Source organism: Sceloporus undulatus, chromosome 5, assembly GCF_019175285.1.
Source record: "Sceloporus undulatus isolate JIND9_A2432 ecotype Alabama chromosome 5, SceUnd_v1.1, whole genome shotgun sequence".
Classification (NCBI taxonomy): Eukaryota; Metazoa; Chordata; class Lepidosauria; order Squamata; family Phrynosomatidae; genus Sceloporus; species Sceloporus undulatus.
Window position 1 is genome coordinate 5607302 of NC_056526.1, and position 25866 is coordinate 5633167.

Genomic DNA, 25866 nt, shown 5'->3' on the forward strand with positions numbered 1-25866 from the left:
TTTTTTTATTGTTAGGTGAAAATGGCGCAGGAATGTGTGTAGGGGTTCACTTTAAATTCCAAACTTTCCACAATTCTAGCAGCGCATGCGTACATGTTGCTCTAGGGTTAGGGTTACGAGCATTAAAATAGAGTGCAGCTGCACCGCAGCTTCCACATCTGCATGGCATCTGACGCTCTAATTAGAGCCTTGGTGCAAACTGCGCATGTTCCAGGACCCCGACTCTGACTCGGAGCCTTTAAATTGGCAACTTAAATTTGCGGCGTGACAATTGTGGCGTACCGGTGTAGCAGCTTACAGACGGAGATGCGCAGTTGTGCAGTATATAGAAAAGAAGCGGAAAAAAGTGGCACCTTTTTAATGCCGCTTCTTCCCGCTTGGGGCGTACAGGCGGCGCGTTCATGGCGGCATTCAGGTAAGGGCCGTCTCAAGGCTATACCTTCATGACGTCATGAGCACACCCCTTTTTGCCCGTCTGTAACGCGCCTCAGTCTCCAAATTGGAACTAGGGAAGATGCAGCAGCAACATACACAAAATTATTTACAAATTGAAAATGCTATGCCAGACAGAGCCCAGATGGACAATTTGTGAGGACCTAGGAGTCATGCTTGTTGTCCACTGGATCCTGATGGACACACACTCACCAACTCCCTTGCCCCATTCCCACTACCCCCAAAAAGCAACTAGATTCCCCAGGCATCTGGGAAGGGGGGAGGGAGCAAGGTTTGTCATTTAAAAGTTATCTTTCCTCCAGACTCCCTTTTTTAGAAACAGAAAATGAAACCTGTTTAAAAGGGGAATTATTACTCCTGGACACTAACTGAAAGAAAGAGCAATGGATGCAAGCTGCAGGAAAAGAGATTCCATCTCAACATTAGGAGGAACTTCCTGACAGTAAGGGCTGTTCGACAGTGGAACACACTCCCTCAGAGTGTGGTGGAGTCTCCTTTGGAGGTCTTTAAGCAGAGGCTGGATGGCCATCTGTCAGGGATGCTTTGATTGAGAGTTCCTGCATGGCAGGGGGTTGGACTGGATGGCCCTTGGGGTCTCTTCCAACTCTATGATTCTATGAAAGAAGATGGCAGCATGAGCTTTCGTAGACTTAAGTCTACTTCCTCAGATGCAAGTCTTCATATTACTCCTGGAGGCTTCCAAAATAGGCAATTAACCCCCTCTTTTGAGAAAAGGAGACGTAGAAGAATATGGTTCACAAAAACAGCCTTGGCTGAAACTGCACTGCACAAATAATGCAGTTTAACACCACACTGAATCTTGGGATTTGTAGTTTTGTGAGATATTTAATAAATGGTAAACTGCCCTCCTCTGAAGTTCTGATAGGTACAATCTGCCATTTTCAGCCAATGGGGTGGTAAATTAGAGAGTATCCAGGAAGTCTAGGGCTGCGCAGGGATTGACATGAGGCTTTTTAGCTGTGCTTTGGCTGGCCTGCATCCAGAGTTTGCCAAAGTGGTCAACTGATTACCAATTAACCAATTCATTAGATTGACACATTAGGTACAACTCAGGACTAGGAATGGAAAACATGTTTGAAAATTGTTAATTAATGATGGTAAAGAGGAGAGTTCCCAAGTGACAGGAACCTCTGATGAGGACAATAAGGATCTTGTGTTGCTGGAGCTTACTGAAAATGACATGCTCGTGGACAGATAATGAGTCTGTATCAAAAGCTCCTGGAGTAAAACTGTTCAGTCACAGGAGGTCTGCCATTGCCTTCTTCTGAGGCTGAGCAAGTGTGACTTGCCCAAGGTCTCCCAGTAGGCTTCCATGGCTAAGCAGGGAATCAAATCCTGGTCCCCCAGAATCCTAGTCCAATACTCAAACCACTGCAGCACACTGGCTCTCCCCTCAACAATCCATATATAAAGGCCAAAAGATAGTGATTCTTAGATATTAGATCTTGAAGTTTAGGATAAATGGGGAGGACAACTGAGATGCAGTGCAGAGACATCAGAGGTGTCATTACTGCAATGAAAGAACCATTCTGGAGTAACTGACAAAAGTAGAAAGAAGAAAAGGGAGAACAGGAAGGAAGCTGCAGTTGCCTAAAAGACTGGTGTGCGGAAACAAGGACAAGAAAGCTGGCTGAATCCTTAGGGGCAAAGATGATAGTGACAGAAATGAAGAGAGAAGGGGGAGAGGCTAGAAGTGGAAGCCACAGACAATTGAGGAGAGGACAGGAAGAGAGGTTAAGGACATAGGGTCAAAGTCAGTAAAGCTTTCAAAGCAGCCAAAGAGGTTAATAGACTGAAGATGGTAGGAGGGGAGAGAAGTGAGTGACAGAAGAGGGCAAAAGAGAAAGGCAAGGAGAACAATACAGCAGAGGAGTAAATGGCAGATCTAATTACTCAAACCCAGATAGCAGATCCAGCAAACACTTATCAGACAGCTGTCTGTCAAGCACCAGCTATTGTCCCTTACCAGCATATCTGTGGCTGTAAGGTAGTGCTTGCTGGCCATGCACTGCTGCAGCTTCTGGGGCACTTGCTTGATGTTCTCAATCTCATCCAACAAATTCAGGACATGCTTGTGTTCAATGCCTTCAATCCACAGCTTGCGCAGCTCGTCACGCTTGCAATGCAAAAGCATCTTGCAAGACAGCAGATTCTCCTTGACCTGTAAAGGGCAGCACAAAAGAGCTCGGGTGAGTAAAACAGCTTCTGTATTAGCAACAGGAATGGTTGAGATTCACTAGCCAAGTGGAATTACAGTACAGTCAATACCCCTTCACTTCCCTGTATTCAAGTGTTGGGTTCTATGGCTTATGTAGCCAAAAGCTACAGCACTCAAGGAGAAGAGAAAGGTACCAGGAGTTTCAAGGCTGCTTTAAGGTGTTGTAGCTGTTGTTGCTGTCCACCTTCAAGCCATTTCCAGCATATGGCAACCCTAAGGTGATCCTATCATGGCATTTTCTTAGCAAGATTTGGTCAGAAGAGATTTGCCATTGCCTTCTTCCGAAGCTGAGAGTGAGATCTGACCAAGATCACCCAACCGGTTTTCATGTCCAAGAAGGAATTTGAACTCTGGTCTCTAGGGCCCTAGGTCAAAACACAAACCACTACACCACACTAGCTCTACAAGGTTTGTAGAAGTACAAAAAAGCAAGCAAACGAAGAAGAGATACCTGCATTAAAAAAAATCCAATAAGGACCAATCATGCTTAGTGCCAAGTGATTTGGGAAATGGATGGGAAACAAGCAGAAGAATGGAATAAAATACAATTAATAAGGACATGGTTGACTGGAGCACTAGGGAGAAACATTCCTCAGTGCAACAAGGGATTTAAAGTCTATCAGGATTTACCCACCAACATCACAAACCTGGACCATCCATACACCAGCTCCCACACTTCAGACCATTGTATGGTAGAGGAAGGACTAACAAAGTGAAACACACACACACAATATTTATTGATTGACTGATTTTCATTTATATACCACCTTTCTCCCAGATTGGGACCAAAGGCGGCTCACAGAAGGAATCAGTCAAAACGGATGTCTATTGTTGTTATGTGCCTTCAAGTCATTTCCGACTTATGATGATCCTAAGGTGAGCCTATCATGGGAAGGTTGTTCAGAGGAGGTTTGCCATTACCTTCCCTTAAAAACAATTAAAAGTATCTCATTTAAACCAGTATAAAATTTATTTTAAAAGGATACAAAAGTTTTTAAAAAATAAACACATCACACAATAGGAGGTCTCCCTGAGAGCAACTACACATTAAAAGCCTGCTTAAACAAATATGTCTTTGCTGGCAAAATGAAAGCTGGGAGGGGGCCAGCTTAGCCTCCTGTGGGAGGGAGTCCCAGGGGGTGGGAGTAGCCACTGAGAAGGCCCTCTTTCATGTCCTCAGCAGATGAGCCTGTGATGGTGGCGGGACCAAGAAAAAGCCTCCCCCTGCAGATCTTAGAATTCTGCCAGGTTCATATGGGCCAAAGCCATATAGGTCATGAGAGGCACTTTGAATTGTGCCTGGAAATAACCTGGTAGCCAGTAAAGCTGTTTAACAAGGGAGTTATATGCCCCCTATAACTGGCTCTAGTAAGCATTCTGCTGCAGCATTTTGGACTCCTTTATACAATAAGCAGTATAAAACATAGTTTCCAAAGGCAGTCCCAGTGCTTTGTGTGCCTTCAAGTTATTTCCACCTTACAGTGACCCTAAGGTGAACCTATCATGGGGTTTTCTTGGCAAGAATTGTTTAGAGGAAGTTTGCCCCTGGGGCTGAGAGCATGTCACTTGCCCAAGGTCATCTAGTGGGTTTGATGGCCGAGCTGGAAGCTGACCTCCAGAGTCACAGTCCAACACTCAAACCACTACGCCATGCTTCTTTACAGCAGCCCAAATGGAATATAAACAAGGCATGTGTCATCATAACTAGATCTGAAGTCTCAAGAAATGGGCGAAGCTGCTGCACTAGTTTTAACTGTGCAAATGCACTCCTGGTCATTCCTGAAACCTGGGCAACCAGACTCAGTTAAATCCAGAAGAACATCCAAGCTACGAGCCTAAGATTTCAAGGGGAGTGTAACCCCATCCAATTAACGCTGAACCCTTATTCCTTGATCTACCCAAGTGACCTGAGCACCTCTGTCTTGTCTGGATTAAGTTTCAATTTGTTTGGTCTTATCCAGTCCAATTTTTCTTCAGCTCTACATCCTGTTCTGCCTAGAAGGCACAGAAAGGGCAGAAAATGATTAAAAACTAATAACAACAGTTATTTGGATTTGGTGAAGGCAGCGAAACCTCTAACATGGGAGAGACAGTGCAATCTTTGAAGAAGCTGAGTAAACCTGGAGGAATTGGAACTAATGCAGAAAAAAGCTAGGAGAGCAGAAGCTAGACTGACCAAAGAAGGCAGAAGATCAAGTCACACAAGCAAGCAAAAGAAATGAGGAGAAGTTTGGAAAGGGAGCAATACAGAAAAACAGATTGGTTTTCACTTCTCAAAATATAAACTGACATATCTCCTAAAGATCTATAGGGATGATTCTAGGAGGAGGAGGAAAAGAAACCAAGAACAACAAACTCAGGATGGGAAGAGAGCATAAAAAAGCAGAAGCAAGGAATTATATACATAAATCAGTCTAAAATAACTAGTCAAGTTTTTGGCTGCAATCATCTAGCCATAACTATAAACCGACCAATTACGGTAAGCAGTATAAAACATAGTACTGTTAAAAAAACAACAGTCCCTTCTATTGGCTTCTCCCAAAGCCAGTCCATATAGAAGAGGTTAAGATGCTGCTATAAATCATTCATCTTAGAATCAGGCAAGTTTGCAACAGGATTTTAAAAAGCAACAGTTGGGCCTAACCCTATATAGACTCTTGTTCTCCAAAAGTTGGTTTTTGGAGGCAACATATATACACTATGCAACACTTCCTGAAATACTGTAATTGGAAGCAAACAACTTCCTTATAGCAGAAGGTAAGAGATCAATGGAAGACTGATTGTGCATACATTGCTTAAGAATGGAAGCAGACTCCCTACATATTTATATCCCACTGAAAGTAATGGAATGGGATTCAGCCATAGCTATCATTACACTTCTATTAATTTCACTATGTTTTGTTGGCCTCTGCCTAATATCTTTAACCTAAAATGGTGTGAACTGCAGCCAGGTAATAATGCTATCCCTTCTGGTCTAGTTGAAAATCCAGCTCCCCTCCAAACCTGGCTCCACCTGCCTGCTTTGACAGATGGCTGACAGGCGAGCAACACCTCCCTTGTGGGGTTGTTATTAGTAGGTGGAAAATGAAACACGTTGAAACGCGAATATGGAAACACATCAAATACATGAAAATGTGTTTAAAGGAACCTGATCTCATACACATCCACGCTGCTGCTGCTGCTGCTGTGAAAGGTTGCAAAGCCCAATTTGCTTTTAATGGAAAAGGGCAACAATGGCAACAAAAGGCCACAGCTTTTCTTGACTCTGGCCAGGATACAAAAAGATACTCAAAACTACTTCCACACCTGACACACAAAAACAGAGACCCACCATTTCTGACAATAGCTTTCAAAAGCAGTGTGTTACATGGTACAGGGCTTTGTTGCTTAAAGGGAAGAGGGAGCCCCAAATCCTAAATTGCATGCCCCTAAAAAGTAGCTCTTTGGCTTCCAGCCTCAAAGTTTATAGGATGCTGCTGTAGAATCATCAACACAAGCAACACCCATGTAACAGAGAGCAAAGGTCTGAGTACCCAGTAGCTCCTGGCATCTAAAAAGAAAACATGCCTAGGTTTCATTCCTTTAGTAGTTTCAGAAAGGAGGAGGTGCCTCTTCCCCTAAGGCTTTAAACTGTTGTAAGCCCCTTTAGATCCCAATTTGGGAGAAAGACCAGTTGTAATCAAATCAATCAATCAATTTAGTGTGTATCTATGGCCTGTTACAGACTGCCAAAATAAAGCTGCTTCGGGTCTCTTTGGAGGTATGCTGTTTAAATGATGCATGCATCCTAAGAATCCAGAAGCTGCACCAAAGCTGCACTTCAGTGCTTAGGAATGGAGTGTGGCTTTGGCGCGACCTCCAGACTCGTAGGACCCATGCATCATTTAAACAGCATACCTCCAAAGAGACCCGAAGCAGCTTTATTTTGGCAGTCTGTAACAGGCCTATCTAACTGGACTGCCAATTTTACAAGTACAGTAACAGCTTAAGTGTATCCTAAACTCTACCCAAAACAATGGTGGTCACCCTTTTCATAACTTTCCTACAAATCCAATCCAGAATATGCCACTCAGCTGCTCATAGGCAGCTCCCAATTGTCTTCATGGCATTGCCTTTACCAAAAATCCTTTTGGGGCAGAAAGCAGTCCCTTAGAGGAAAATCTTCTGGATGCCCTTCCAGCAAACACTTGTGGAGAGCTCAGGACAAACACCTACTGTATATACTCATGTATAAGTCTAGAAATTTAGGTCAAAAATTGACTCAAAAAACTGAGTAAGTGGATCAATGTAAGTATTGTTTCTTAACTTTTATTTAAAAGAAGGAACCATCCCCTAGTGAAAAACAAGAGTATAATCTGCCTTGGAAGCACTGACCCCTATTATTCTCTCATCAATCCAGCCTTAAGAGTAAACACAAAGAGTTATGTCTGCTGGAAGTTTGTAAGTTCTTTGACATTGTTTTGCTTTGCTTCATCCTTTAGATCCTTTGCTATATATACCAAAGTTATACCTCAACTATCCATGGGTCATAACAAAATCCATAATTTTGGCCTCAAAACTTGCCCTCGACTTACACGAGGTCGGCTTACAGTCGAATATATACGGTAAATGTTCAAATGGCTTAATTGGTGACTAGGGAAATAACAGTACCCAGGTGGTTCCATCAATGATATTCAGATAGTTTCATAAATTCAGATGGAAAATCCAGATGGTCCCATCTGAGAACCAGGAGGTAACAACAAGACAACAAACTCCACATCATGCTGACATCTGAGCCAAAGAAAATCACACTAAAGATGAGTGTATAACTTAATTAAGTTAGTTAATAAGTTAGACAGCCAATTTTTTTTGAAAATGTAATCTTTTCACAGGTTATATTTTCCCCTTTGGGTACTAAAATGTAAAAGAAAACAGAAGAAGTTTAGAATATTATGCTGAATATATGACCTTGCTTTAGCTTTGGCTTTGACATGTTCCCTCTCCCTCTTGCTCTCGGACACCTCCCAGGGCTGAGGAGAAGGTTAGCATTTTTTTAAAAATACTGATAACCCACACTGACCTTTCAGGGATAAGTACTGTATATTTTAAACACACACACACACACACAAGGTAAGAAAAAGCAAACAGCAAAGCCAATCTCTAATCTCCCCCCTTTACTCCCCTCCATTCCATTTCTCCAAGGACACCGGCAAAGATGTCTGGACAATACACACATGATGAAAAAACTTCTTCCAGGTCTGCAAAATCTATCTCTTTATGGAGAGAGAGAAGGAACACAAAAAAGGAAAGGCTGCTAATTTAAAAGATCAATCTGGAGAGAAAGAGTTGGGGAAAATTAGAGCTAATATGCTGTCTGTCACTTCTCCAGAGGTTAAAGAAAAGCCCCTTCAATACATGTTGACTGAATCTAATCAGGAACAGTAAATACCAAAAGGTCCTTCATCCTCTCTGGTTATTTTAAGGGGGTACCCTCAAGGTCACTATGCCCATACATTTTCTTTTGACCTGTGCAGAGTTTAATTGTATTGAGTAAGCCAGGGCTATGGTTTATTTCAAATTTCATGTAATTGATCTCTGTCTTCACAGAGAGTTTAGCTTTGTATATAAATCCCTGAAATGAACTCATACCCTTGGAAGGGATCAGACTAGCCCAGCTCCCCTTTGAAAACACTAAATGAAATTGAAAGTTCAAAAGGGGGTTGCCATGTTTTGATCTCAAGAGGGGCAATGTCCTTTTGTTTGCAGAATGCCAGTCTGAAATAAGCCACCTTCCCTTCCTGGGATAAAAGAACCATTAGGTTCTACTTACATTGTCCTCATCCCACTTTGTATCTACTGTGGTACTCTGCACACATGCAGTTCCACATAAAGTTTTACTCTGGTCCACAGACATTCCACATCACTGGATCTCCCTCTGTATAAACTTTCTGCTGGGCTTACTGATTTTCGGCACTTACACAGTACCAAGTATCCAGACAGAGCTAAAAATATTTCAGCCATAAGAATCATAACTTAAACAGTTTTTTTTAATTCATTATCCTACCTCAGCCTGAAGAAGTAATTCTAAATTTTAGGTGTCATCATCACATTTTAGGCAACTAGATAATGAAGTCCCTGGATCGAAAAACAACTAACTGGGCAAATATTCATTCAGACACCTCTGCTTCTATAACCTGGCTTGCCTTTAACTTGGACACCTAAACTCTCATCCCCAGATTCCCAAGACCCCACCCGCAGGACCTATGAGTCAGGACACACCAGCAACCAGCCCCAGAGCCTTTGGAACACATAGATCTGTCTTTTTTTGAGCACACATTCCATTTAGCTTCATACTGTCCTTCTCCAAGGAATTACAGAAAAATCTCTTCTCAGCTATGCTATGAACCATTTCACTTGGTACTGGGGAGCAAACATGGATGCAAGGCATGTTCTCTCAAACTGAAGTATGCCTTACTTCTACTTCTGAACCCCATAGCTCACCCAAGGACATAGCTAGCAAAAAATACTGGAAACATGTATGGCATCTTTCAGTTGCAGCTTGCCTAAATATAGTTGCCTGTGGGATGCAGATTTTGAGTAAGCTAGAGTCCAAACTCTTAGGAGAAATTAACCACTGTTGACTTGTCTGCAAGGGACACTGCTTCAAAAACAGTTATTCAATTTTAGATGTCCCTGTGAGATGTAAACTATTCCTTGATTCATATTTGCAGTGTAGTTTTAACCATACATTTTAAAGCCTTGTTCCAATGAACAATGGACCCACTTCAGATTTCTTAAGACATTGTCATAACAGCTCTATGAAGCAGCAAACAAAGGAAAACACTTCCTCATTTTTCAATGAAATCTGCTGCAGAAGCCCTGTACTGCTCTGCTTTTAAGTAAACTTGGCAACAGTGAGGAAAAGGATCTTCTCAGTTATGGCACTTACTTTGCAGAATTCATTTCCAAACTGTTTTAGCTAGCTTCTGTCACCAAGTAAATCAAATTTTGGAAGCCTTTCATACAATCTGAAGGCTGCTACTGAACCTTGTGCTGAAAGATTTTGTTTGCTCCTGGATCTTTAGCTGTTTTTTTTAAAAAAGGAAGGAGAATGAACAACTAAGGCCCCGTAACAAAATGCTGCTCACAAGAGGGAAGAAATTTCTGAAATCTATCTTGTCTCCCAATAGTTATTTCTTCATTTTAGGCCTTCGGGAGGTGTATGTTGTTCAGATCCTCAGCTAGTCAAGCGGGAAACTTCAATGCTCCTCCTTTATGGAGTGGGTAGCTATAGAGAGCAGGAAAGTTTTGGAACCCAAAAAGAGATAGTTGTGTATGAATTCCTTCTCATTTATTAAAAAAAAAGTATCCATTTCTACAGATCTTTAAGTTTTCCCCAAGCATGCTGACCTATTTGAGGGAGGGGGGATATATTGTGCAATTTTGGCTGCACATGTATGCCTCTGTTGATAAAGTGTTCCTGTGCATTACTTCTCCGACAGAAAATCTGGTAGCAGAAGCAAAAATAAAATGAGAAGAGGAGTAGATTCCTGTACCCCAAACAAGAACAGTTTCAGCAAACCTTTAATTTAAAATTAATATAAAGCTATGAAATGAACCAACCAGGCCAGGCAAGGTTTGCATAAGAAAACAAAAAACAACAACCTTCCTTCACCATCCTCTCAATGTCAATGGTGCTAAAAAATACTTCCAGCTAGACAGAGATCAAGGAGGAAAAGTGTGGGCAAATCAGGTGTAAAAAGACTTCACACAAAGTCTTGTATAAGGAGAGCCAGAGTGATGTAGTCTTGGATAAAAAGAGCCAGCACAACATAGCGGTCTGAGTGTTGGACTACAACTCTGGAGACCAGGGTTTGATTCCCAGCTTGGCCATGAAACCCAGGGGGTGACCTTAGGCAAGTCACACACCCTCAGCCTCAGGAAAAGGCAATGGCAAATCTCCTCCGAACAAACCTTGCTACGAAACCTCCATGATAGGGTTGCCATAAGTTGGACATGGCTTCAAGGCACACATCAAGAACAAACGCTTGTATAAGGATCAGCACTCAGCTCTGAATTCCAAAAACACTGGGGGTGATTTTGGCAATTTTACTATATTCCATACAGTACTTCACTTTGGGAACGTTTTTAGCAGGAAACTGTATATCTAGAAGTGAACATTTTATATTTATTTATAAGCATAAGTACAGGCTTGAAAAGCCAAGCACACATTGGTAGGGAGTTTTGCTTTTTCTACCCAGCCTGGCCCTCTTTTTACCTGTTTGATCTTGTTGCGTGAGTTAGTAATGCGCTCGGTGATGCTTTGGTAGGTGCGGATGGCAGTTGTGAGTTCAGTGTAGTGCTGAACAATCAGTTCATCCAGATCATGATCACATTTCTCATATGCCTCTTCCAGGCGGCCCTTTTCATTCTCCCTGTCCTCGACATCATCGCTGGTGGAGAGTGTCCTGACAAACACAAAGCAAAAAACAGAATTGAAGGAATGGATTCACAGAACAGAAGCAGTTCTGTTTGGAAAGGTCCAACTACTTTATTGGTTCTTATCATTCATATGCTTATTTAAATTCATATTGTTTTCAGAACTCTTCCCTGTTGCGAAGGCCCATCACTGCCCAGACAATGTACACATGAGAGGTCCTTCAGAAATCCATGCAAATAGGCTAAAAAGGATTAAAAATTTTAACTCTTCATCACATCTGAATGGAATTTGCATTGCAATTGTATGACTCTTTTTGTAGGTTATATAAGACTGTGCAAGTGAAACAAAAGACTCAGCACACAGCAAAGATATTCAAAGTACAAAATATAAACAGGTGTGGCAAACAGAAGGAGGAAGAACAGAGTTGATAGACTGAAGGGCCAATTGCTGCCTAAAGATCTTCAGAAGAAGTCCTTCTCCATGTCTCTCCCACAGCAGATGTGCATCAGGCCGGTACAAAAGAAAGGATCTTTTCTGTAGTGGTACCCCAACTTTGGAACGCTCTCCCAAGAGAGTCAGTCCTGGTGCCAACTATGTATTCCTTTCCAATGTCAGGTTAAAAACTTTTTTATTTCAGCTGGTAGCACCATTCAGTGATTACTGTAGAGCTGGTTAATGTTTTCTGTTGCTTCTAACACAGGTTCTATTTTATTTTTTTCAGGAGGTAAGTGAGTTGTATCCTGAATTCTATTTCGTAGAGGTTCTAGAGGGGACTTTTTTTTAAAAATGAACTGATTGCATATGAAGAACCATGCTAGGTCAGACCAAGGGTCTACCTAGTCCAATAATCTATTCACACACTGGTCAGTCAGATGTCCATGAGCAGTCTACCAACAAAACACGAGTACAACCGTGTCCTTTGTTCTATAACCTGTACTCCAGCATCCAGAAAATTGTTCTCTTTCAAACAAAGAGGTCTACAAGATCTGGGACTTCTTTCAGACATGAGACAGTGTTAAATCCTGTTGAAATTTACTATAAGTGCACACTTGCCACACACATATATGCTCCTCCCAAACACCTCCATCCTTGCTTCAAGCCACTTAGATGGTAACACCAGATGAATTCACAGACATTCAACACCGAGCACATTTATATTGCTGTGAGGCTTAATAATAGAATAAATTTCTTGCCCTTAAAATATTTGAAAACAGCAAGCTCAAAACCATGGTCCAGATGATATGCAAAAAAGCAGATACTAAAAAACACTTTTAATGGTGGTGCTGAAGGAGAGTTCTAGGGATACCATGAATTGTTAAAAAGACAAAGCAATGGGTCTTAGAAGAAATTAATGTGTTATTGTATTTCATTATTTCTAGGTGAGTTTGATAATTTTCGATTCCCTGAACGATTCAGAACTTTTTGGAACTAGCAAGTCTCAGCTTCCTCCAGAAGCTGAGATTTGAGTTTGCTTTGCTTGTGGCTTCAAATTTTTTAGCAAACTTACTTTCATACTACTGTAGAGAAAACATCCAAACATGAACTTCTATGGATCTCAAAAACTATCTTTTGCATAGATCCTCTAGATGGGCACATAGCAGAGAACCTTCTCTTACTTTGTTCAATGATGTTGTTAGCTGCCTTGAGCTTTATTTCTGTAGTAAAAAGCTGGGGCAAATTTAAAAACTAAATAGATACCAAAACCAGGAATGACAATATTGTTCCAGCCTCAAGGACTTTCAGCTCAGATTTGCTTTTTTTTTTTTTCGTACAGTACAGTAATTTCAAAAGGACCATAACATTTAAGAGTAGCCATCAAGCAGAATGGACCTGGGCTATCACCTCTTTCAATTGCCAATCACCCATGTTTGGGATCAAGTGTTTGTCTATTTCCTTTTCAATGTCTTTTTCAGATGGTTAGGAAGAATCTGATAGTTTGAAGGGAAAATCACTGAAGGTCAGAATAGCTTTCAACTCTTGTTCAATCTTGGTTTTCATTTCTGGACTTGTTAAAACAACTGAAAATATGACAAGGTTAAGAAGACTGAAATACAATGGAGAAACAGAGAAGAAAGTGGGGGCCAATTGTATACAAATAACTTTTATTTCTGAAGTAACACACCTGCAGTACAGAGTGGATGAAAAGAGATCTACAAGAATTACATGATGAGAAAGCAGAGAGGAAATGACTGCTCAAGTGTCCCAAAAGGACCAAAAGGGGTTCATTGCAGACATTAGGAGTAAGAACAAGGGCCGTGTTCAGACCGGCCATTAAAGGCCAGCCTAGGGGCGAAGTCAGGCATCGGGTCCACATGACACATGCCCCAACTCTGCCCCCAAGAGTGCAATGATGCCACGCATCACTCCACACGGCATCATGGCACTCCTCTGGCGTTGCATGCATATGACGCAGCGCCAAAGGGGTGCTGCCAAAAGGCAGCAACGTGGCTATGACACCCTGGAAAGGCCAGATCAGGGCTGCCGCATGTGGTTGCCGCAGCCCCAATCTGGCTGAAACAGGGGCGGCTCCATGACGGCCCTTTGGGACTGTCTGAACAGCCCCAAGAAGACCAGAATTCGATACCTCCTTATTAGGACATTCCAAATCTGAAATGCTCAAGTGGATACATCCTCTTTCAAATGATAATCTGAAAACTCTGGGTGTGTAACATTAATAAGACAGCATTTATAATCAAAGACCAAATTAAGAACACTACCATTATAAATAATCACTGAATTTGTTTTTTGGTACTCCGACAGAACTGAGTAGCCCTAGGAAAAAAAAATAGGAAAAAAAACAACTCCCTCCCAAAGTCTCACTTTTGCAACAAAAAATTTGAAAAATTTTAGAATGATTTATAAAATGTATTTCTAAATACTATGTAGAGAGTAGATCTTTATGTAAGACTCTACAATAGTGCTACTCAAATTTGTGGTGTATAGACCACCAGTTTGGTCACAAAGCACTGGTTACCAGACCATAGCAAGTTTCCAGAAAAGTTGCAGCCAATGGATACAAGTAAAGTACCAGTCCCTGGCCCATTCGGTGGGGAAAATGCCAGTTCACTCACATCAGATAGCTTGTGACCCACTGATGTACAATATCAGATCATTGTAATTCCTGGACTTAGTTTCTTTTTCTCAGTTCTTTTTATGGAATGAGTACTTTATGTCCCTTTAACATAAAGAAGGACTAGAGAAGATTAAATAAATTAATTTTCTTTTTTACTAAAATCATTGGTTTCTTCAGCCCTTACTGGTTTTTGTTTATTATTGCTTGAGCCTCATACAGAAGCGAAACCAAAGAGATTCTTACAGTTGAGGTGTTTTTTATGGTACAGTATTTCTGAATTCTATGTATAGGAGTGAAAACTGAACAGTGAAAAAAAGATAACAGAAAGAAAATCAACACATCTGAAATGTGGTGCTGGAGGAGAGTTCAATGATATCATAATGGCTAAAACAGACAAAGCAATGAGTCTTAGAGGAAATCAAGCCTGAACTCTCACTAGAAGCTAAGATGCATAAATGAAGGCTCTTGTACTTTGGACATATTATGAAGTGACATGATTGATTGGAAAAGATTAAAAGGGGAAGGCAAAAGAAAAAGAGGGAGGCCGTATAACAGGTGGATAAACTCAAGAAAGCCACAGCTCTACGTTTCGAAGACCTGGCCAAACCACTTGAAGATTGGGCTTTTGGAGGTCTCTATTCATTCACTGAACAGCAAACAACAAAAACTGAAAGAGTGAAGAGGGGAGGAGAACTGGTGGAGGGAGAGGAACTGTACACTATGGGCTCCCTGTTGACATACACATGTAATCTCCATGGTATTATACACCTCCACGGGAAAATGTTCTCCATAACCTTTAAATCTGGGTTTACCCAAAATTTCCCCAAGCCAACAGGTATGAGTACATGAAGTCAGCCCAAGCATTATGTTCCCATACAGAATAGCAAAACACACACTTAACATCATCAGGGACTGTACATCCATCGCTGGTGACACTAATTAAAAGTGCATGAAGGGCATCTGAATTGTCACTGTGGTCCCATTAAAATGCTTGTTGGAAGTAAGTCAAGAAGGCGTTTGCAAACGAGAAAGAAAGAAGAATCAAGCATTAGCTCTAGGAAGAAAACTTTTCAGTTTTTAAACTTCTGAAATGTGTGCAGCAAACAGAAGACAGGATAATAAATACATTAATATTAAAAAGCTGGTGTATACTTTAACTTGATGGTTTGCTGGAAACCAAATGCGACAGAAATTAATATGTCCAAACCAATGCATTATCTAGATAAAATATATATGCATAGTGTATGAACTCTTGGGGGATATTTACTGAAGGTACTCTGCAGTAAGACTGATTTGCTTCAGCAATTGTCGTTTTCTAAAATAGCAACTCATCTCCCACAAGGCTTCAGGCAGCTTCTCTGAATAGATATCTGCCTGTGCATACAAACCATGCCTATCACAGGGGAGCAGGTTCTCCCCACAGAACACAAAGGCCTAAAAATACTTTTAGTCCTGGCTAGAGTCCGCCTATAGAATCCGTTAGATGTATTCACATGTTGACCCACCCTTCAACAACTGATTCTACTGGTTCTACTCTAGTTGGGACTAACCAAAAGGATGCTAGCCTAGTTTCCAAGCCAGAGATTTTTTTTAATTGATGTTTTTTAAACAGAAGTTGGAAGGCCACCTAGCAGCGCGCTTAATGGTAGATTGCTGTACTGACAGCCTGTTTTGCTAACTGATCTTTCAGATTCCTTCCAACTCTGTGATGCCAAGCTGAATGCCCCATGAAATCATATGCATTTATTTATTATTTTTTACAGTATTTATACCCTGTCCTTCAGCGCTAAAGACTTTCAGAGCGGCTTACAATTGCACTTGATCCTTCAGAAACACATTTAGGAGTCACTACAGTGGGCTCTCTCCGTACGCAGGGGATTCATTCCGGATCCTCCCGCGTAAGGGAAAATCTGCCTATGCTCGAGCCCCATAAGAAATAATGGGGAGCGTGCATGTGGCAGCGTGGCACGTAGACACCGCTGGCAAGCGCACTATTTTATTCTCCCCGCGCGGCCTCCACGTAAGCTGGAAGCCACGTAAAATGTATCCGCACGTGACGCAGACACACTGTATTCTGTTTGAAAACTACCAGAACAGTGCATAAAATCTAGCCAAGTCTTGATTTGATCACATCCAGTGTCCTGATATATATCACCTAGTTCAGGCCATTAAGGCTAGCAGTTCAGATTTAGACAGAAATCTAATAGTTCATTATAGTTAATCTTTAAGGATGACCTTTATTTTAAGAAACCCTGCATTATTTCTCTCTGTTCTGAAGCTGCCTATGTTGGGTAAAATGTGAGCTCTTAGTATATTATGCTTGCAATGTTAGAATCATAGAATCATTAGTTGTTCTCCACAGTGAAAACTTCATAAAAGCAGATTGTATATTATAGTTTTTTGTGGGTTTTTCGGACTATGTGGCCATGTTCTAGCAGATTGTATATTTTTAAATATATGGAAAGGGATAGCAGAAGAATGCCATGGTTTAAAAAGCATAATGTTTTTGATGGGAATTTAAAAGAAAACACCACTGCCATGTTCCCATTTCACTATATACATAGAGTGGATACCAAGAAGGAAATGATGACTGATGTTTGTAAGTTTAGGTACTTTTTTAATGGAGAAAATTCATTCAAAGCTGAGAAATTGAAAAGAGGTTGAAAAGGCTGGGCAATCTGTCTCTAGTTTTCAGCTTACAAGAAAAATCCAGGCAGGAGAGATCAGGGTCATGTTTGTTATATATCAAGACATTGCATGCAAAAAACAAGAAAACATAAGATGATCATTTACTCTACTCATTTCTTTTTGCCAAGCGTGATAGTACAATACTAAATAAAGTAGGGGTTCATCAAAAAGAATGAAACTAATATATGTCAGAACGTTCCTATAATCTATGGTATTTTCTTTATACGTTTGTAAGTAAACATTAAAATATTTATTCCCAAATACTTCCATTGCTTTTTCAGCACATAAAATACCCTGAACTGATGTTTCCACAGATCTACTGCTCACTCTCATAACAAACTTGGGCGACAGAGTCTGGAAACAAAATAGGACTGGTCCAATGTGGCGGTGGTCTCTACATACTTAATGCAGAGCGTACACTGATTTTGGATTAAAATAACAAAAAAAAAATTTAAACTTGCTGACAGAAACCTGTGAACTTATACAACACTGACAGCACATCAGCCTACAGATCTATGGCTAAGGGCACTTTGTAAGGTGGAGCAGAGGATAGGATAAAGACTCCTATATTAAAATGAAAATATGAAAATATTTTAATTTATTAGAATCACAGAATTGTACAGTGTGAAGGAATTTCAAGGTTCACTTGGGCCAAACTAGTATCAGCACAGGAAACTATAGTTAACACATCCCTGAATGGTTGTCATCCAACTTCAGCACAAAAACCTCCAATAAAAAAGATGCCACCACTTTTTGAGGCAGTCTATTCCTCTGTTGAAAATTTCTTACCATGAGGAAGTTCATCCTTTCCTTTCTTGTAATTTAAACACATTGATTCAGGTAGTATCTTCCAAAGCAGTAGAAAACAAGTTTGGTGAACTATCTGAAGATGGCTATCATACCATGTTCGTACCATATCAGTATGGTATAGTAGTTTGAATGTTGGACTAGGACTTCAGGAGACCATAGTTCGAATCCCTGGTCAACCACTGAAATATATTGGATGACCTTAGGCAAATCACATACTCTCAGGCTCAAAGGAAGGCAATAGCATACTCCCTTGCCAAGGGAACTAAGCGATAGGTTCACCTTAGAGTTGCCATACAACAAAAATGACTTGAAGGCATACAACATCAAACCTCACAGTCTTCCCTTCTCCAAGCCAAACATACTCAGCAACCTTAGCTATTCTTCATAGGGCTTGGCTTCCAGAACCTTTTACTATATTTGGCACATTCCAGTTTATTGGCATTTTTTCTCAAATCTTTTGCCCATAATTTCACACAGAACCTCAGGAGAGATCTGACACAGTAGTACTATTACTTCTTTTCATAATCAATTTATCATCAAAATGCATAGAATGTGTGTCTGTGATTGTGTGCTTGTATGAGTCTTTATTTTTTTAAGAGTATCTGGGCCACAACAATATTTCTTATTCAAAAAGAGCACTAGAGTACTATTTACTTGCCTGTGACAATGCCCCCAAAAGTAAAGAACTCGACCTTCTTTAGCAGAATTTTTGCAACAGCAGCAGCCAGAAAGATCTGCTCAGAAGAGTTTTAATAATTTGCTGGCTACAAGGACACATGGATACAAACCAGCCTCCATTTGTGTTGCCCAATTTACATTTCAAATGTACAACATTTCTCCATAAATAAATAGATAGATAAATGAAAGTCTCACCCACAATGCCTAACTCTCCCAGCACATCTTTAAAGTTGAGTGAGGGAGAGGCAAGAGAAGAAAGAGAAGAGGTAAGAAGGCATGGTTATTTGAAGTTTTGGCATGAAGTTCTGAACCACAAGAAAAGGTGATTAAACTAGTGTGCTGTTGTTGTTGTTTACTTGCCTAACTTGCGGGAGTGGGAAGGATGAAACAACTGCAGTTTTGGCACTACTAGATGCGATTTCTATTGCCTGATAAGAAAGTGGTGAGGTGGAGGAAGAAACTCTAATCTTGCTGTCTGGAGGAAAGGGTTTCCTTTGCCTAGTTAGCAGGAGGACAAGAGGAAGAAAAAGAAACTGGAATCTTGGTGTTATACTATGGCTGGAAGGGATTTCCTCTGCTTTCTTAGTATTTCTCTACTACAACTAGTGTGTTTTCTTCACTTGGAAATCCTGCTAGAGAGGACACAGCAGACAATATCCTGCTGCTTCTCCTGTTATGCCCTCTGTAGCTGCTGCTATGAAAGACACAGCAGATGTTCTGCCTCTCTACTGATTATTGACCTGGGAAGCTTGCTGGAGAAGGCACAGCAAAAGAACAAGTTCTCACCTGTTGTTCTCTGACTATGAAGAGGAACTGTTGTATACTGGCAAGCCAACTCACCCCAGCCAAGCCTCCTGGGATGAGCAGTTGCTGCCTCTTATGGTTCCTCTTCAGAGCATCTGTAGAGTTTTCTACTCTGATAAATCTACACCTGATTTTTTTAATGCTTTAAACCTCTTTAAAACTCTTAGTTGGATAAAAATGGGTAAAATTCAGGAGGTTGGTGGTTAAATCACAAAATGTATGTCTACTTCACCTTTATTGGAACATATGATTCCATATGATTCCCAAATTATTCTTTATGGAACAGGCTTTCTTCATTATATTGTGTCCAGTTCTGGGCACCACTATTTAAAAAGGATGTTAAGAAACTGGGGCATGTCCAAAGGAGGACAATCAAAATGGTGAAGGGTCTGGAAACCATGCCCTATGAGGAACGACTCAGGGAGCTGGGGATGTTTAGCCTGGAGAAAAGAAGATTAAGAGGTGATATGATAGCCCTGTTTAAATATTCGAAGGGATGTCATATTAAGAAGGGAGCAAGCTTGTTTTCTGTGGTTCTAGAGACTAGGACCTGGAACAATGGATGCAAGCTGCAGGAAAAGAGATTCCACCTCAACATTAGGAGGAACTTCCTGACAGTAAGGGCTGTTCAACAGTGGAACACACTCCTTCCTCGGAGTGTAGTGGAGTCTCCTTCCTTAGAGGTCTTTAAACAGAGGCTGGCCATCTGTCAGGGATGCTTTGATGTAGATTTCCTGCATGGCAGAATGGGGTTGGACTGGATGGCCCTTGCGGTTTCTTCCAACTCTATGATTCTATGATTTACATTGATCTCAATTTACATTGCAAGTCCAGGAACACAATCCTGATATAAATCAAGACCCACCATAGTTCATCTGAGTAAGAGCTGCAACAATCCGAGATACCTCATCATCTACATACCCCTAAATTGGAGTCTGATAGGCAGAAATTGGAAACTGTCTAAGACTTGGAACCCACTGATATTCTCAAATAGAGAAGACCCATTAAATCAGTTGTTAAGGCACTTCCACTTCCACTGTTTCAAAGGGTCTATTCTAGCTGGGTCTGAACTGGAGTAACCGTTAGGCTGTAGAGCCCAGTCTAGGTGCTTCAGTTCATCTTCCAGGAAGTGGGGCTCACAGATCCTTTTTGCCCGGCCTACCAGTGTTTTTATTGTGCTTCTTTTTTGTCTTGGATGTCAGTGTGTGTAGGTTTTCTGTATACTGTGTGGCCCAAATGTTGATTTGGAACAGACATTGTTTTTCTGAATGCAGCCTTATCTATGGCATAATTCCTCAGCAGTCTGGTGCAGTACGGAAAGGATGAAATACTGCAACTCAGCTGCATGTATGAGTGTGTTGAGTGTTTGTTTTTAAAAAATATGTGTTTCTTTCTGACTGGTCATTCAGTGCCTGCCTCGACCATTCTCATTCATCTCTGAACTGATTCAGGGAATGCACCTGAAATAACTTTCCTGAGAACAAACAATATGTCAGCTCTATTTACTTGAAAGAAACTGCTGTCTTCATTGCATTTACTCAGAACATATCACTTCATTGAAGTAATGGAATATTTATTTTGATTAATGAGTTGAAGCAAGACACTTAATTGACTAAAACCTGTGATCAAGTGACATCCCCAATTCATAGCAGTTACACAACACTGAATTATGAGCTCACAGAAAAGCCAACGGCATGTCTATGAACTCCATCCCTTTGCTGGTGCAGCCGAACAACAGACAGTTATTACACCCTTCTGTATATGAGGCAATCAATCAGAAAACAATTTGATGATTCTCCAGCCTTCACAGGCTGTTACTTTCAAAACATGAATTGGAACTGCCGTCTTGAGGATGCAGTCATGACAATTACACGTGGAGGAAGAAGATACAGCAGAAAGTACAGACAAGTGGTATCCTCAGTTTTCTTAGCTAAAGACTGATTACAGAGTCTACATTGCAAACTTCACCAAATAGCCATCTGTTCTCCAGCTTGCAGCAAAAGGCCCAGGATATTTCTGGAGCTCTTCATATAATGATTGTGCCAGTCTTGGTTTCTGTTTTTTTGAAGTGTAAGATAACAAGTGAACTTAAGGAATAAAGAACAAGATAAATACAATGAGTAAATAAAGCACTTTGGCCTACATCCAATTGTTAATCTCAACTGAATCAGTAGGAACTTGGTAAATCAACACATATAAATATTTTAAGGGGACCAGATCCTGTCTGATCTTGGAAACTATGCAGGGTCAACTCTACTTAGTACTCGGATAGAAGACCACTGATTAATACCAGGTGTTGTAGGCTATGTTTCAGAGAAAGGGACTGGCAAAACCACCTCTGAGTATTCCTTGCCTAAGAAAGTCCTATGAAATTCATGGTTTCGCCATAAGTTGACAGACAATTTGAAGGCACATATATATATAGAGAGAGATGTATGTCCCATTGATTCAAAGGGCCTTCTAACTGCAACTAAAAACAAGATTTTGGGTCTTTGATGTTTAGTGAAGAATGCATACCCTCAACAGCTGCCTTGACATGACTTCATACTGTACTGTACTTTCTCTTTTCATTTCAGTAAAATAGTTTTTATTTCAAGGAGTTTCTACTGAGGCAACATGGTGTGGAGAACATAGCAGAAGAGGGTGACAGAAAGAAGAAGTGATGGTAGGGTGATGCTATTACTTGGCAGTCACCTCTGAGTCTCATGGGACTGCTGGCCATGCCAAGAAATGGAGGTTGTGGTAGAAGTGGCAGCATTCCAGAAGGAATGGTGTCCATAGCTGCTATCACCACCCCTTCCTGCCTGGCCAGCAACCCTGCCAGACCCAGTCAAGCCAGACCCCACTGGGTGTTCAGTCCCCACTGAACCAGCACTCCCTTAGTGATACCCCTGCGCCCAGCCAACTAGCATGATCTAGGAGTTGAATGTTGGACTAGAACGCTGGGAGATCAGGGGTTGAAACCCACCCACCCTCCCACCCACAAGCTATGGGTGATCCACGACAAGCTACAATCTCTAAGCCTAAGTGGAAGGCAATGATAAAGTTCCTCTCAATAAATCCTACCAATAAAATCCTAGGACAGGGTCACCATACATTGGTGTCAATGTCAAAGCACATAGCCACAACAGCAGCAGACAGTGGTACCCACATGTGCAGCAACTCTACAACTACAGCCTGTGAATCCCAGGTCTGAAATGAGTGAACACTGTACAAACAATGGGCCCACATATGTGTGTCTCTACTATTTTCAGAGTGCAGAAATCTTATTTGAATTTCATAATTGAAAAGTTATTTTTAAGGATAAATCCCAAGTGAAATTATCTACAGCTTCTGGCAGTACTTAACCTCAAAATGCGTATCTTATAATATATTCTGAAATCTCACTGAAGCAATTACATAAATCTAAAGGAAAAGTAATAAGCTAAAAGATACTCGAGATAAACGGAAGAAGGTTATTTAGTGATTTATCCAAAATACACAACAAATTTTCTCATTATTTCTTCAATTTCATTAAGCACACCTATTTAAAATGGAGAATTGAGGGACAGCATAGCATAGGCATTTAAAAAAAAACATGAAGAGGCTACAGATTAAAATGTCTGGGAGATAAAATGTGTACCTTTGGGAACTATCTATGTACTGGAAGGAGTATCAGTTTGCACCTGTTAATAGAGATGGACTGTGAGAATTAGGTATATCAACAGCAGGAACAGCCAAGTGACTGGAAACAAGTAAAACCCTTTCCTCAGTGGAGTCTGTGATACAGCTCCAATTCTCAGAGCGGAGAATGTGCTGTCAACTGTTATCACACTGCCAGAACAGAAAAGCTCTCAACTCCTTGAATCAGCCTCAGAGGGGGAGAGCTACTTCTCCAGCAGAGCGAGATGGTTTTATATTTTGAGTTCTGATATGTGGCATTATCCTGCCAAAGAACTCAGCTCAGTAACAACTGAGTACCTAAGTAGGTGGCCTTAGGAAAGTCAATCTCCTCTTGACTTCAGCCTGTTATCCATATCCGAACTCCCACCAAAAAGGTCTTTGAACATCTGAAATGCTGGTGATGAGGATGATGATTCACTAATACTTACTCTAATGCTAAGCATTTGTATAGGACACTTCAGAATGTCATGCTGTATATACTCATGTATAAGTCTAGAAATTTTTGTCAAAAAATTGACTTCCCAAAAGCTGGGTAGATTTATCTACAGGTCAATGTTAAGTACTGTATTTTACATTGTACTCTTCCCTTTCTCTGATTAGAGTGGCAAAAGGTAAAAGCTTAGATCACCCTGGGAGGACCCAAAAGATGCATCAATCAATCCCCTCTACTCTTTCCACCATGATACTGCTTCTGACCTTTTTGAATGCTTAGGTGGGACAATGACAGTGGTGGCACCTTTTTGGTGCTTCCCCTCAAAGGAGTGCCAAGAAGAAATGGGCTTAGAAGGATCTGAATAAGACATTTCTGTAGAAAGACAGTAAACTTCGTCCTTTGCATCCTTTGTTATATGCCCATAAGTTTTACCCTCAACCTATCCACAAGCCATATCAAACTCCATAATTTTAGCCCCATAACGCACTCTCGACTTATACACAAGGACGACTTATACTCGAGTATATACGATAATTCATATTCATATTTTCAGTATTCCTTAAAGCAATCCTGTGAGGCTGACTAGATCAATGCATTTTGAACTATCTGGGGTGGAGGCTGGCAGCAAGGACTTTGTTTTTGTTTTGCACTGTGCAAGTAACAGGCACCCACTGATTACAATGTGTGGTTGTTGTGTGCTTTCAACTTGTTTCTGACTTATGGTGCCCCTATCATGGGTTTTTCTTGGCAAGAATTGTTCACATGAGGTTTGCCATCACCTTCCCCTGAAAAATTGGCCTGGGCATGTAATGTCCTCTACCCTTTCCAAATATGATGCTCCAGCTGCTTTATGTGCTCATATATTACCCATGAATAATAGGGAAAGGGATGCCTAGTAATCTTCAGGATTCTCCCTTAATATCTCAATATATACTATATCGTTAACTTACTACTCAGACGTAAATGCTGAGTTGTTCAGTGTTCAAGATTGTTCAGCTACTTTTAGATAACTTTACACAAAATTTCAGCATTCATGAAATTCATTCATTCTTGTGCACCCTTCTATACAATTTCCATACGTCCCTTTCTGAAATTAGAACTTTTGGGAAGAAACAAGGAGGAAGAGACAGAACTCATTCAAATAGCATCCCAATGATAGATCTTGCACAAGTTTCAAAAATTATCTCATTTGAGTTGTAAAAAAAGTTTGGGTTTTTAGAATATTGAACAAGGCTACTGAAAGCCAAAGGGGTGCTAGAGAAAGAGAGAGAGAATGTATGCTAAACAACCTGGGAAATGCTGGGAAATGTCTGATGTGGATTACTCCCATGTAAGTATCTATAGGACTGGAGCTTTAATTGGAAGGAGAAACTCCCAATAAAAAATAAAAGACAGGTACCTCCACCAATTACACAAAATTTGACAAGCGCTCACCCAAGAAATAACATTTGCTAAATGCCAACTAGCTTGTTTTAGAATACAAAAGCAACTCCAACCAGGTGCAGACAAAACAAAACAAAAGGTTAGGGAGAGGAGGGGCAGAAATCAATCAAGGTACAGAAACCTATCCCCCAGAAGACAATTGGTCTCCAACCAATCAGTAAGATGAAATTCTCCACCTACGAGAACTACATTTTAAAGAAACAAATTGAAATCAATTTTTTTTCTCCTGCATTCAAACCACTCAGAGGCTTTTGGACAGCAGGTACCACAATGGAGTTTGGGCTTTTAACATCTGCTAGATACTCACAATTCCCATTCTCCAAAAATATTTCCGGCACAGTTTACCTTGCCATGAAGCTACTTGAAGGGCAGTAGTGAGACTGTAACTAAAACATGAAAGGCAAGCCTGAAAACAAAAAGAGATTGTAAGACTTGGGATCTGCTCTGGAGAAATACAGTGCTCCCTCCACGTTTGCTGGGGTTAGGGGTGAAGAACCCCGTGAATGTGGGAAAACTGCAAATAAAAAAACCTGTTCTTTTTACCTGTCTTGGAATCTCAGGGTCCTCCAGGGCAACTCTGTGGTCAACGTCTGCCAGAGGTTGATCATAGAATCATGCCGACAGACCTACCTACTGAAGGAAAATCCCGAAAGTAAAAAGCGGCTGATTTTGCCAATTTTCTGTGTGGGTTAAAGTCAGATTAATGCTCAATGCTTCCGATGTATCTGAAAATGATCCCTCTTTTGCGGGATTTGTCCACTTTTTTGGGTTAATTTCAGATTAATGCTCAATGCGTCTGAAAACGATCCCACTTTTGTGGATTTAAATCCCGTTTCTGCATGGGATTTGGCCGATTCCCTCCCATGTGATAAACTCCTAGGAGAGATGTGAACTCTGTTAAAAAGAACTTCCTTTTGTATGTTCTCAATGTTTAACCGAACCTTCCAGAAGCACTGGCAACATCAATGAAAAACAAAGCATGATCACATCTCTCCCTCAAGTCTTCTGTGTTTGTTAGACAGCTGGAGACAGTCTTGCCCAACTTCTAGGGAACTTTAGAGAAGGAAAAGAGAAGATCTAGGGAACTTTAGAGAAGGAAAAAGAAGAAGGCAGTTTAACTTTCTTTCTTTCTTTTCAAATATTTCTTCCATCGTGAACAATCT

General features: G+C 40.8%; 1 protein-coding gene across 1 annotated transcript in view; it reads right to left on the minus strand.

Annotated features, from left to right (window-relative positions):
- EXOC4 (exocyst complex component 4) overlaps positions 1–25866 on the minus strand; it is a 496793-nt gene that overhangs the window by 444972 nt on the left and 25955 nt on the right. Inside the window, exons 2-3 of the mRNA XM_042470033.1 lie at positions 10950–11139; positions 2441–2635 (exon numbers count right to left, since the gene is read on the minus strand). Of these exons, the coding sequence (XP_042325967.1) occupies positions 2441–2635; positions 10950–11139 (385 nt within the window). The remainder of the gene's footprint in view (positions 1–2440; positions 2636–10949; positions 11140–25866) is intronic.